The sequence below is a fragment of the Orycteropus afer genome, unplaced genomic scaffold (assembly GCF_000298275.1).
Source record: "Orycteropus afer afer isolate SDZICR_OR568_19922 unplaced genomic scaffold, OryAfe1.0 scaffold00399, whole genome shotgun sequence".
NCBI lineage: Eukaryota > Metazoa > Chordata > Mammalia > Tubulidentata > Orycteropodidae > Orycteropus > Orycteropus afer.
This window is the reverse complement of record NW_006921986.1, coordinates 339452-354138: the sequence shown is the minus strand read 5'-3', so window position 1 is coordinate 354138 and position 14687 is coordinate 339452. Positions and strand designations below refer to the sequence as shown.

General features: G+C 40.7%; 1 protein-coding gene across 1 annotated transcript in view; it reads left to right on the top strand.

The window, feature by feature from the left end:
- Positions 1 to 14687, top strand: part of FAM114A1 (family with sequence similarity 114 member A1) — a 117270-nt gene that overhangs the window by 43923 nt on the left and 58660 nt on the right. The window contains exon 2 of the mRNA XM_007953528.2: positions 3905 to 3992. Coding sequence (XP_007951719.1) covers positions 3905 to 3992 — 88 coding nt within the window. The remainder of the gene's footprint in view (positions 1 to 3904; positions 3993 to 14687) is intronic.

Below are 14687 nucleotides of genomic sequence, written 5' to 3'. Positions count from 1 at the left end.
TTCCGAGGCAGTATCACTACGGAAGTAGGATTGCCCAACCTTCCTTCCGAGGAGTGGCTGGTGGGTTTGAACTGCCAGCCTTCTGGTTAACAGTCAAGTGCTTTAACCACTATGCTACCAGAGCTCCTTTATTAAACTTGATAGGTGCCTAAAATACATGTGTTTTCTATTTCATGGTGAAGATCTTCTAATGTATTACTAGATATATACATGTCTTTTCTATTTGATTTGAAAGAACTTTAAACCTGACAAATTGTGCATTCTTCATATTCTTAGGACCACACAATGGTTACAGATATTTAAATGATCTCTAGTTGAGTTTTGGACATCCATTTTAATCAAGTCTGATTTGCTGTTGCAATATGAGTTTATAAGGAAAAAGCAGGAAGTCGATAGAGTTCTCATCTGATACCTAGTTTTTCTTTGTGAATTAGGATGTAAAGTTGCTGTTAGGATGTTGTGGTACAAGGGGGTGGAGTTGGTGGTGAGAAAAAAGCTTTAAATTAATCTTATTTAGTAATAAAAGGAAGGCTTGATAATGTAGTCATTAAGTGCTCTACTGCTAACTGAAAGTTTGGCTGTTTGAACCTGTCAGCAGCTCCGCAGGAGGAATATGTGGCAGTCTGCTTCCATAAAGGCTACAGCCTTGGAAACCCAATGAAGCAGTTCTACGCTGTCCTGTTGAGTTACTATGAGTCAGAATGAACTTGACGGCCATGGGTTTGCTTTTTTTTTGTTTTAGTGACAGGAGATCTGAGTAGAGTCATGATGCCTACTTTATGATCTCATAAATGTGTGACATTAAAACCATTTAAAGTAGAGACCATATTTATGAAGAAGTATATTTATAGTACATGTTTAACATTTAGTTTATATGGGTTTTTTGTTAAATTTGTGTGTTTTCAGTCATTTGAGCATTTGTCATTAGTGACAGGTATTCTTTGTAACTGATCAAGAAGTCACATCTCAATGTCAAAGGAACTTTATTAATAAGGCAATTGAAGTAGTCATTTATTACATTGCAAAAAGTTCTAGACTCATTTAACATTTATTTCCGTTTGCTAGTCAATTACCAGCTGTCAGAGCATATTAAGCACTGTAAATTTGAGTCAGAAGCTGTCACCCTTAAGTGTATTAACTCTCCCTAATCACATAGGTAGTGATTTGTCCCATGAAAGAATGATATTAATCACTGGGCTACATCTGTCTTCATGATGGTATAAAATTGCTGTTGGCTGCCATTGCTAAAGTGAAGTAAATCAATGTAGACACCAAAAATGAAAGCAGACAGTCATGAGCATATCCATTTATGTTAACAACCTTCTTATTATTTGAAGCAGAAAAAAAATGTCAACCAATTTCCAAACCTTTTTGCTTCTTAGTCAAAAAATATCTCTTCTTTTTATTATTACTAGCTAACGTTTACAGAGTATTTATTATGTGCCAGACACTGTGCTTATAGCTCCATATGACTTTTTCTTTAAGCTTCACAACCCTGTGAGATTTAATCCAACCATAGCTTGTGTTTTGTTATGAGTAAATGAAGGCTTAAAAGAGCTTGAGTAACTTGTAACTCTAAATGGCAGAGTCTGGAGTTCAATACAAGCAGTTTAATTCCAAAACCTTTTCCCTTAACCACTACTCTCCATTAATGGATAGTGTTTGATGTTTAACTTGGTCAATCAGGAGTGAATTTGGCTGCAAGTAACCAAAATCCACTATATAGTAACTTAACAAAATGGTACTTTATTTTTTCTCACTTAGCAAAAAAAAAAAAAAAAAAGGAATAGACAGATATTCACATTGGTTTAGTAGCTCACCAATTCCAGACCAATGATTCCTTGACTTTCCCTCAGGGCAGAAAAACGGCTGTTTAGCTTCAAACATCATGTCCATATGCAAGCCAGGAAGAAGGAAGGGTTTTTACAGTTACAACAGTTGGTACCAGCCTTAAGTATATCTTTTATCATGAAAGGATATACCAGCCTTAAGTATATCTTTTATCATGAAAGGCAAAGCTTTTCCATTTATAGCTCATTGGTCAAAATTGTTTCACATGGCCATTGTTATCTGCAACGGTGGAAGATAGTAAGGAAGAAGGGAGTTGGAGATGACTCATGGACCAGACTTAGGTAGAACATTATAGAATCCACAACCTCTGTAGGAATCTTGCCCTTTCTCCGTAACTTAATGTCTCTCTCTCTCTCTCTCTCTTTTTTTTTGGCATGAAAGAGCTATATAATTCTCCCTATAGACCAAACTAAACTCATTGGGTTTCCAAAGCTATAAATCTTTACAGAAGATTGCCTCATCTTTCTTCCATAGAGAGTCTGGTGGGATCAAACCACCACTAACCAAAAGGCTGATGGTTTGAACTCACCAGCCACTCTATGGAAGAAAGATGAGGCAATACGTTTCCATGAAGATTCTCCCTATAGCTAACTATAATTCTCCCGATAGCTAACTCCTCATGTTTTCTTGCCTTGTTTTCTAGAGTGGGTTCCCATATAATAAAGGAAAGTGGTAGTTCCACTCAACCTTACAGGTCTCATTGATTGCAAATAACAGAAACTGATAGCATATGTAACTAAGAAAATAAGGGAATTTCAGTCATTTATTAAAAAAAATCTTTATTGATAACTCATTATATGCCAGGTGCACTACTAAGCTCTGAGGATACATCAGGTGAGAAAGCATGAAAAAGAATAGATAGGAGAATGTGTAGGAATCTCACGGAACCCAAAAATAGGAATGCATGGGGGGTTGAGAAGCTCTCAGGAATGCAAACAGCTCCCCTGAGTGTATCTGCTTCTTGCTCACTCTGCTTTCTCTAATCCTTAGCCTGTGTGGTAGGTAGAATATGGTCATTCTGCATTACCCAAGTTTTCATCTTCTATTTAAGCATCCAGCCCAAGCTGAACCTCCAAAACCAAACTCAAAACAAAACTCACTGCCATCAAGTCAATTCTGATTCGTAGAGATCCCCTTTGGGTTTCCAAGGTGGTAAATCTTTGCAGAAGTATATTGCCCTATCTTCCTTCTACGGAGCAGCTGGTGGGTTAACCTTCTGGTTAGCAGTCAAATGCCTTAGGTACTACATCACCAGAGCTCCTCCTAGGCAAAAGAATTTTGATCAACTGAGTCCAAGAACAATCTCATCCTTGTGAGTGATAGATGTAGTTACAGTGGAGGGGTTACCTCAAAAGGTGTCTACCTCCCTGTTGTTACTAACTATCTCTAGGTTGATGAATACTTTTCTAAAAACCTTGCCTATTGACCATGCCAGACCTGCTTTCTGCTACCTGAGAGGTACCTTGAAGAGCACCTTTGTTTGGCTCTCTAAGAATAGACCAGGTCAAGGTTCTTTTGAACTTACTCAAACATTCTTGTGCCCCAATAGGAGCCCTGGTAGTGCCATGGTGAGCACTCAGCTGCTAACCCAAAGGTAGGTGGTTGGAACCCACCAGCAGTTCTATGGGAGAAAAAACCTGGTGATCTGTTCCACAAAGATTACAACTTAGGAAACCCTCTGGGGCAGTTCTCCTCTGTCCTGTGAGGTTGCTATGAACTGAAATTGACTCATTAGCACACCACAGTTACAACAGAAACAATAGAGCTTTTTCTCTACACAGCCCCTAGTCCTTGTCTTTAGTGCCTGACTCCCAGAGAATTGGGGTTCCTTTCCTCACTTCAAACCAAGCCACTACTAAGCAGGTTGGTTCCAAAGTACACACTGCGCTGTGGGTTAGAACATTCCTTTATGGCTGTTATAACCTATGAAGCCAGTGAGATACAGTTGTTAGAAATTTTTTTTTAGCCTTCTCTTTGTTTCAAGCCAGTGAATGTTTTTCCATTCAGGGATGAACTGAATTGCTGACTTTGTGGCTAATCTGTTTTTCTACAGGCCGTGGATTCCCCTCTGCATGGAGGGGGATGGGCAGGATGGGGCTCCTGGGGCAAATCTCTGCTCTCATCAGCGTCTGCCACAGTAGGTAAGCATTGTTACATTTAAATGGATGAAGTTCAAGTTCCGAATAGAATGTGACATTTTTGATCACACCATGTACTGATAGAGTTTAACATTACCCCATGAGAAGAAGGGCATAGCATGTGTCAGGCAGTGTTCTAATATTAGTACATTTATTCCTCAAAATAACTCTATAAGGGAGTGCTTTGGTTATCTAGTGCTCTTATAACAGAAATACCACAAGGGTATGGTTTTAACAAACAGTGATTTATTCTCTTCCAGTTTAAGATGTTAGAAGTCCAAGTTTAAAGTGCCAGCTCTAGGGACTGGGTGAAGGCCCCTTGATCTTGGGCTTCAGCTGTGCCTCTTGCTCCCAGCCCACTGAAGCTGGAGGTGTCTCTTCACTCAGGCAGCTGCTGGCTGCTGAGGCTGATAAACCCAAGGTCGACAAGGAAAATAGCACAATCTCAAGATTAGCAAGCAATACAGCAGGCCATTAGTCCAAGTACAGAACTAGTCCCAAGATCAGCAGGCAACATGGCAGGCTGCTGAATGAAGATCTGGCTAAATGTAGGATCCAAGCATGCCAAAAAGCTAGAGACTTTTATGAAAGCAGGAGCTCTAGTGGCATTGTGCCTAAGGCATTTGACTGCTACCCAGAAAGCTGGTGGTTCAAACCCACCAGCCACTTCTCAGAAGGAAGACCAGGCAATCTACTTCCATAGAGATACTGCCTTGGAAACCCAAGAAGGGGTTTGCTATGAATTGGAACCGACTCCACAGCAGTGAGTTTGGTTTTTGCTTTTTATTAAAGCTGCTTTTTATATACTGGAAGCAGACCACATCCCACCGTGGAGTTGATTACCAGCCTCCTCATGAGGAATAATTACATACAGCTGCCTAACCACTCAAAACCAGGCCCTGCCAAGTTGACACACAGCCTTAACTACCACAGGGAGGTACTTTTACAGTCTCCATTTTATAGATAAGGAAGCTGAGTCACAGAGAGTTAAGATCTTGCCCAAAGTCAGCAGCGGCTGGTCTGGGATTTAAAGCAAGTAGTTTGTCTTTGAAGACCCTGGTCAGTGCAAATGGTTAACACACTCAGATGTTAACTGAAAGGTTGGAGATTTCATCCTACCCAGAGATACATAAGAAGAAAGGAATAGCCCTTTACTTCCAAAACATCAGTCATTGAAAACCCAAGGGAGCACGATTGCGAATCATGGCAACCCCGTTGGATTTCCAAGGCTGTAAATCCTTGCGGAAGCAGACTGCCTCATCTTTCTCCTGAGGATCATCTGGTGGGTCCAAACCTGACCTTTTGGTTAGCAGCCTAATGCCTTAACCATTGCACCAGCAGATCTCCTTTAGATCCCATTACTACTGAAATTACCTTATCTGTTTTCTTGTTTATTTCCTGTCTTCTTCCATAGAATGTAAACTCTATGAGAGTAATATCTTGTTTGATTGTTCACACCTGTGTCCTCCGTGACTAAACACTGCCTGACACATCAGAGGTGCTTAATAAAATTTTGTTGAATGAATGAGTGAATAAATTTAGTTCCCATTATTAGTTCACAGTTTGTTGTAATTTATTTTTTAAAATTATTTTTATGTTTTGTAAAATAATATTTGCACATAGTACAAAACTTGAGGTACAAACCATTATGCAATGAATGAAAAATAAAGCTCTTCCTCTAGTTCTCCAGTTAACCACCAGGTACTCTCCTTAGAGGCAGCTACTGTTTCTACACTGATACCAGCATAAACGGTAGCCAACATGCATACTCTTCTGTATTTTGAATTTTTCACGTAATCCTGTTTCTTCGGGATGGTTCCGCATCTATGTGTTTAATAGTGCCTAATCATAGTGGCTAAGGCACTTGACTGCTAACCAGAAGGCTGGCGGTTCAAACCCACCAGCCACTCCTCGGAAGGAAGGTTGGGCAATCCTACTTCCGTAGTGATACTGCCTCGGAAACCCAAGGAGGGGTCGCTATGAGTCAGGGCTGACTCGACGGCACATAACAACAACAACAACAACAATCTTGTACCATACTCTATGATGGCTGTGGCTCACGTTTAGTGGTTCTCATTGGATAGTTAATCTTTTACTACGTAAGCAGCCTGCAGTGAGTGGTCTCATACCCATCATGTCATATATGTGGGAGTATGTCTGTTGGTTAAATTCTTATATGTGAATCAAAAGCCACACGCATTTCAAATTTTGCTATTTCTAAATTTTCCCCATGGAAATTATACCAGTTTACATTTCTTTTTTGAACATCTTATTTTGCTTTAGGTGAAAGTTTACATAACAAGTTAGTTTTCCAATCAATCATTCATATACTGATTGTTCCATGATATTGCTTGCAATCCCCTCAATGTGTCAGCATGCTCCCCATTTCCTCCTGGGTTCCCTATTTCCATTTATCTGGTTTCCCTGTCCCTCTTTGCCTTCTCATGTTTGGTTTTGGGCAACAGTTGCCCTTATGGTCTCGTGTAGATAATTGTTCTAAGGACCACATTGTTCATGGGAATTGTTTATTTTATAGCCCTTCTCTTACTTGGCTGAGAGATGGCCACTGGGAGTGTCTTGAGTTTCAAATTAGAAGGTTATTTTAGGGTAGTAGTCTTAGGGGTTCCTCTAATCTCTTTCTGACCAGTAAGTCTGCTCTTTTTTTTTTTTAATCTTCTACATTTTTACCCATTTTAATCAGGACCTTCTATTATGGGTCTTAGTCAGCCTGGACAGCAGTGGTAGCCAGACACCATCTAGTTCTTCTAGTCTCAGATTAGAGGAAGCACCAGTTTACATTTCTTACTCGCAAAGAATGTGATTCTTGGTTTCCTAAACAATCACATTATACCATATTATCAAACATTTTGATGTCTGCCAAACAGATAAAACAAAAGTGGCTTATTTTAGGAAATTAATTTTTATTTTCTCCCATTCGTTTAACAATAATTTTTACTTTTTTCTGTGACTTAACTGTCCTAATTAGTCTCAGTATTTCTATAGGTTGTTGTCCTTATTGGTTGTAAGTTCTGTATGTTGTTGTTAGTTCCATGGAGTCAGGTCCAACTCATGGCAACCGTATGTATAACAAATTGAAGAGCTGCCCAGTCCTCTGACATCTGAGTCTAGTAGGATAATACTCTGTTCTGATCCATAGGGTTTTCATGGGCTAATTTTCAGAGATTGATCTCCAGGCCTTTCTTCCTGGTCTATCTTAGTCTGGAAGTTCTGCTGAAGCCTGTTCACCCTGGATTACCTTGCTGGTATTTGAAATACCAGGGGCATAGCATCCAGCATCATAGCAACATGCAAGCCACCACAGCAAGACAAACAGACAGACAGGTGGTGGAAGTTCTTTACAGATTAAGGAAATTAGCTCTTTGTCTTATGAATTCCAATGAATTTTTGATTTGTTGTATTTTTTCCACACAGAATTTAAAATTTTGTGTCATCACATTTATCAGTATTTTTCTTTGATGCCTTCTGAGTTTTTGTATTATGTTTTTAACAATATTTTCCACTCCAAGATTATGAAAAGATTCTTCCATGTTTTCTTTACTACTTTGACATTTTAATATTTAAACCATCAAAACTTATTTTGGTGTATGGACTGATTGCAGAGATTTTGCAGGTTTTTTTCAATACTGGTGCCACATTCTTCTTCATCTAGTCTAGGCTTTCCCACTTCCGTTCACATTCAGTTGGTATGCAACCATATATCCTGGGTCTTCAGGAACAGTCCTGATGTCTTATTATTTTGTTACTCTAATAAAAATGATGTGTTTGCTGTATAAAACAAACAAACAAACTCACTGCCGTCAAGTTGGATCCAACTCATAACGACCCCTCCTTGGGTTTCTGAGATGGTATCACGACAGAAATAGATTGCCCAACCTTCCAAGGAGTGGCTGGTGGATTTGAACTGCCAGCCTTCTGGTTAGCAGTCAAGTGCCTTAGGCACCACGCCACCAGAGCAAGCAAAATTTGACCAGGAGTGCTGAAACTCTGAACGGGTATTGCTGCTTGACCTTGAACTCTTGTTGTTATGTGCTGTTGAGTTGGATCTGACTCTTAGCGACCCCTCCTTGGGTTTCCAAGGCAGTATAACTACGGAGGTAGATTATCCAGCCTTCCTTCCAAGGAGTGGTGAGCAGTCACATGCCTTAGGTACTATACCACCAGGGCTCCTGGTTCTCTGTATATGTAATCATTATTTAGTTTTATGTTGTGTGATGGCTTTGTATATCAATAATATTAGTAACAAGACACAGTGTTTATAATCTTTCAGATAGTAGTCAAGTGCTTTAAATACTACGTCACCAGGCCTCTTTCCAGTACCACAGTGCCCATCCCAATTTTCCATACTACTACCAGTCCTTACTATTTAAGCTACAAAGTAAGCAGTCAGCGTTTTTAAGGAGTCATCACCAAAATAAAATTTCCTTCTCCTTAAGAGAGTCCTCCTGCTTGTAACTGCCCTCCCCTGGTTGGTGTGTTTGCTGTTGTGTCTCGTCACTGAGTAGCTACACGTTATCATTTGACTTTGGGCCTTGTTGGGCACTTACAAGATTTTCCATCTACTGACTGACAGCTTGCCCCGCAAACTTACTATCCACGTCTTCTCAGGTGCCTTGTAATCTGACGTCTGCTCATGAGCAGCCCAGCACAGTTCTGGTTCCATCGGACTGGCTGTGCTCCAGGGCCTCTGGGTTTTGTTCCCTGGTTCAGATATAACTGGTGGATGATGCTGACTTTGCTGCTTAAAAAGCGGATGTGATTGCAGGGGCAAGTCCCACCTTATACTGGTAGGCATTCACCTTTTGGCTTGATCTCAACTCACTGTCCTAATGTGTAGCCCATGCTTGTGTTTGGTTGCTGTTGAACTTTCTGTATGTCTGAGGCACCGTAAAGATTATAAATATTTGTGTCTTGTTACTATCGCAACCATTTTAAAATGTTGATGGTTCTCAACATCCAGCATCATAGCAACATGCAAGTCATTCTGTACGGTAATTGAGCCTAGAGGGGTTCCTGCCCACAGGCCAGCATGACAGTAGTGCTGGTCACCTTTACCCTTTTCCCAGTTGTGGTCAGTGGAGGTGTGGCTTCTCTGAGACTCTGTGGCATTTGGACATTGCCCCATAAAATATCAGAATGTAGTCCAGTATACCTTCTTGTTTCAGTTTTTATTGTTGTATAACAAAGTCACCACAAAATTTTACTCACTGGCATCAAGGCAGTTCTGATGTATGACAAACCCATGTGTGTCAGAGTAGAATCGTGCTCTGTCGTGTTTCCAGTGGCTGATTTTTTGGAAATAGATTGCCAGGCCTTTCTTCTGAGATGCCTCTGGGTGGACTCAAACTTGTAACCTTTGTGTTAACAGTTGAGTGTGTTAACCAATCGCACCACCCAGGGACTCCTTCTACAGACCTAATGGCTTCGCACAACATACACTTTCTATCTCAGTTTCTGTGGGTCAGGAGTCTGGGTATAGGTTAGTTGGATCTTCTGCTCAGTCTCAGCAGCCTAAAACCAAGACTGCATTCTTACATGAGACTCAAGGTCATCGTCCAATGTCATTCAGGCAAAGTCTAGTTCTTTGTAGTTATAGGAATGATGTACCCATTTTCTTGCTGGTTGTTGGCTGGAAGTCACTCTCAGCTCCTAGAAGCCACCCTCCAGTTCTAACCATACAGCCTACTCACAAGCAACCATAAAATCTTAGTGGCAATAAAATCTATAATGATTCATTTCTCGTGCACCTGCCAGTTGGCTGGGTCAGTTCATGGAGACTAGACTTGGCTGGGAGGCTGTGTTCCACATGTATTCATTCTGGAAGTCGGTCAAACGTGGCAGCAGCTGGCCCCTCTGGGAATGTTCTTCCTGCCGTGATAGCAGAAGTACAGAAAGACAGTCCCAACAATGCAAGAATTGTGTCTGCTAATAATTCCATTGAGAGGACAAGTCACCTGGCTAAGCCTCAAGTTAACGAATGGAGAAGTAAACTCCCCCAATGTGGGAAGGACTACAGAATTCCATGGCACAGGGCCTAGATGCAGGGAGGAGTGAAGAGCTGGAGCCAATAATTTAATCTACCGTATGAATTGAAATGGAAGGAAATCAAGCATTAGGAGAGACCATCTTAAGACTATTTTGATAGGACAATTATCCCAGTAAAGTCTTCCAGATATAATGGTCTTTGCCTTGTTGTTGACTTGAACCTATGTGGCATAGTGATCCATAAGGAGAGGGGCAGAGTAGGCATAACTTCCATAATATCAGCCCTAGGTTTTGCAGTGTTAGCAGTTTATTATCAGACAGCAAAGAAACTTATTGGAAAGCAGGGCACTCACAGAAGTAGACAAGCTCTTGAAGGTTTATAAATTGCCTGTGGAAAGTAAAGAAAGAAAATAAGCACATGTTCAATTGCAATTGATTCCCATTCAGAAACATCAGGTTACCTCCCCTTCCCCCACCCCAGGTAATTCCAGTTGCAGACAGGAGTGCAAAACACTAGTCCTTAACAAAACACAGAGCTGTCCATTGAGAACTAGAAATAGAAACCAAGACTTCTTAAGCTTGCTGAGAAACTGCAGGCACAGTAGTGAGAACAATTTAAGGTTGGCAGAAGAGTAGATGGGGAATAGGACATTAGGAAGTGGTACTCTCTTGGGAAGAGCACTGCAGCAGGAGTCCTAGGACCTGAAACCTGGTCCTGGCTCTGCTGCTAAGTCGTGACCACAAGAGACGCTCTGTATTGGTTTCCTACAGCTACTCTAACAAATTACCACAAACTTGGATCGCAAAACAGAAACTTACTCTCTCAGAGTGCTAGAGGCTAGAAGTCTGAAATCACTATGTCAGTAGGGCCATGCTCTTTCCAAAGACTCTTAAGGAAGAATTCTTCCTTGCCTCTTCTAGTTTCTCACACCTTCCAGCAATTCTTGGTATTCCTGGGTGGTTTGGTCCTCTAGTGCTACTCTAACAGAAAATACCACAGTTGGATATCTTGAACAAACAGAGATTTATTCTCTTACAGTTTAGGAGTCTGGAAGTCCAAGTTCAAAGTGCCAGCTCTAGGGGTTGGATGAAGTTCCCCTGATGTTGGGCTTCAGCTCTGCCTCTTGCTCCCAGCCCACTGAAGCTGGAGGCATCTCTTCACTGAGGCACCTGCTGAATGCTGAGGCTGACAAACCCAAGGTCGACAAATAAAAAGGCATAGTCCCAATGTTACCAAACCACATGGCAAGCCATTGATTCAAATCCATTAATAGTCCCAAGATCGGCAGACAACATGGCAGGTTATTGAGATGAAGACAGCCAAATGCAGGATCCAGATTTGCCAAAAAGCTAGAGACGGTCCTCAAAGCAGACCACATCCTTAAGGCAGCTACTCAGCTGCTGACAGTAGATTCCACCATGGAGTTGATTATCAGTCTCATCATGGGGAATAACTACATCCAGCTGCCCAGCTGCTCAAAACCAGGCCCAGCCAAGTTGACACACACCTTAACTACTGCTCTTGGCTTGTAGTTGCATCACTCCAATCTCTACCTCTGTCTTCACATGACCTTCTTCTCTGTGTTTCTCTGTGCCTCCTCTCCACTTCTTATAAGGATACCAGTTTTTAGATTTAGTAATCCAGTGTGACTTCAATTTAATTACATCTGCAAAGACCCTTTTTCCAAATAAGATGAAAATTCAGACATGAATTTTGGGGAGGAAACATTCAGCCCCACTGTAGTCACCAAATTTCTACACAATAGACCTACCCTCTCTGAGACTGTTTCCTTATATGAGAAAGTATGAGTGGTAGAACTTGATAAACCTAAGGTTCTTTCTAATTCTGACAATACAAGGAGCCCATATTCTATGGTTGTCTATAGAAAAGGAAAGGTGTTTGCAGCCATGTGCTAAGTGGAAAAATACAGAAAATTGATTGCCCTCTTGCTACTCTATTTTTAAATGTTTGTCTTCTGCTTCATGAGTTTGACCCGAAGGTCAGGGAGAAATGAGAAAAAGCAGCCTTGGCATTGCTTATGTGAAATCAAACATTTCTCAGCAAACGATTATTTCTGGAGAGGGTAAACTCTTGCTTCAGCTTCATCCACAGTCACACTCTTATCACATTCTGAGAACACTTGGTCACCTGCCACCCATGCCTTTAGATAAGCTCATTGTTGTTGTTGCTGTTAGGTGCCATCAAGTCAGCTCCAACTCATAGCGACCCTGGCACAACAGAACGAAACCCTGCCTGGTCGTGCACCAGCCTCACAGTCCTTGCTATGCTTGAGCCCATCAGTGCAGCCACTGTGTCAATCCATCTCATTGAGGGTCTTCACCTTTTTCACTGACCCTCTACTTTTCCAGTCATGATATCCTTCTCCAGGGACTGGTCCCTTCTGACAACATGATGAAAGTAGGTGAGACGAAGTCTGGCCATTTTTGCTTCCAAGTAGCATTCCGGCTGTACTTCTTCCAGGACAGATTTGTTCATTTTTCTGACAGTCAATGGTATTTTCACTATCCTTTACCAACACAATTCAAAGACATCAGCTGTTCTTTGGTCTTATTTATTCATCGTCCAGGAGTTTCACACACATATGAGGCAATTGAAAATACCATGGCTTGGGTGGTTGTTGTTGTTGTTGTTGTTGTTATGTGCCGTGGAGTCGGATCCGACTCATAGCAACCCCTCCTTGGGTTTCCAAGGCAGTATCACTACTTGCCCCATCTTCCTTCCGAGGAGTGGCTGGTGGGTTTGAACCGCCAGCCTTCTGGTTAGCAGTCAAGTGCCTTAGGCACTATGCTATTAGAGCTTGGGTTAGGTGCACCTTAATCTTCAGAGTGATATATTTTGCTCTTTAACACTTTTTTAAAAAGGTCTTTTGCAGCACATTTGCCCAGTGCAAATGAACATGTGACAAGTTCATAAAATACAGTAAAAATAGTTATTACTGAAGACCCAGCCAGAACAGAATAGGAAAGGAAAAATAAAAAAAAAAAAAAAAAGATAATTTCAAAGTGATGCTGTAAGAACTGAATATGATTTCCCATAACTTATAGAACTGAAATAGTCCTAAAAGATATTGCTAAGCTAGGAGTGATAGACCAATAATCAAAATAAAAGCCAACAATGCTGAAACATACACAAATACATTGAAGGAAAAGCTCTACAGTAGAATACAATTTATTACTAGATCTATAAATGTATCTGAAATTCTACTTTAGATAATTTTACAAACTGAAACACCTAATGCAAGAGTAACCGAGCACATACACACAAAGTATCTGATTTGTGTGTTTACTTTTTCAAAATTACCACTCTCCCTCTTTCCCATTGTCTCCCAAGTTGCTTTTCCTTCCCATATTTTAATGAAACCCTGCTACCAGCACTGTCAGAAATAATGGCAGTGTTTATTACAGAAAATGGCAAACTTGTCAAAAATGGAACTACAATGAGAGTTCTGTACTGTTAAATCACTTTTGTATCACATGGTTTTTGAAGGTGACATTGCTGATGATACCAAAATTCTCAAGGATTACTGATTCAGAACATGATCTAATTAATGCATTGAGCTTATCCACGGTCCTTTAAAATCTCTGAATAAGACACAGGGGTTGATGAATATCTTTCACTCCTAAGCAACCATTATCAGTTCAATAACACTTCTGGTCAACTTTGAACCTAAAGTTTAGTAAATATCTGATTACAGAGTGGATACTAACCATCATTATGGAGAGTGATGACTTTTCTAAAAGGAAGTTTGGTTGGCTGCTTCTCTTTTTGCTGCAATGCAGTTTGCTTTAGTTGAGCAGAGTAATAGCAACCATGTGTTTTTCTAAATAGTTGTTCTTTGCAACCTTTTATATCTTGAATTCGTTGATAGAAAAGTCTGAAATGCAGTCAACATTTTTAAATTGTTCTATTTCTTTCAAATTTACCTAACCAAATCATAGCAACCCCCATTGGGTTTCTAAGGCTGTAAATGTTTACAGAAGCAGATTCCCTCATTTTCCTTCTGTGAAGTAGCTGGTGGGTTTGAACCACAGCCCTTTTGGTTAGCAGCCTAATGCCTTATCCACTACACCACCAAAGCCCCTTAAGGGAGTGTAAATTGGACACCGAATTGTACACATGAGAGATAGATGACAGACGCTAATACCAACCAGTGTATCCACAATACTGCATTACCATTAGCACCAAACACCAGGCTACAGATAAACACATAAACATCTGAGAAGATCAGATGGGAGTCAGTGAACAGGAGTATACTCTAGACCAAGGATAAATTCAGTGGAAGTTAATCTTGCACAGACACCAGTGACACAAAATACCTGGAATCCTTACAGAAACAACAGAAGACAGACATAGAGTAGTACCTCACAGACACCCAGACACTGTGGGAGAGAGATCCAACGGATCTACCAACTCAGGATCATAGTACTGGGGGACACCAGACTCAATTGGCACAACAAAATACATAAAAGTCTTGTTCCTCATCCTACGTTGGTAAATAGCAACTGGGGATAGAAGATGTCAAACTATCCCTATATTCTGATGATATGATCCTATACCTAGAAAACCAAAGAGACTCAGTCAAAAACCTACTGGAACTAATTGAGAGATTTAGCATCGTGGCAGGATATAAGATCAACATCCAAAAATCAGTTGGATTCCTCTACACCAGGAAG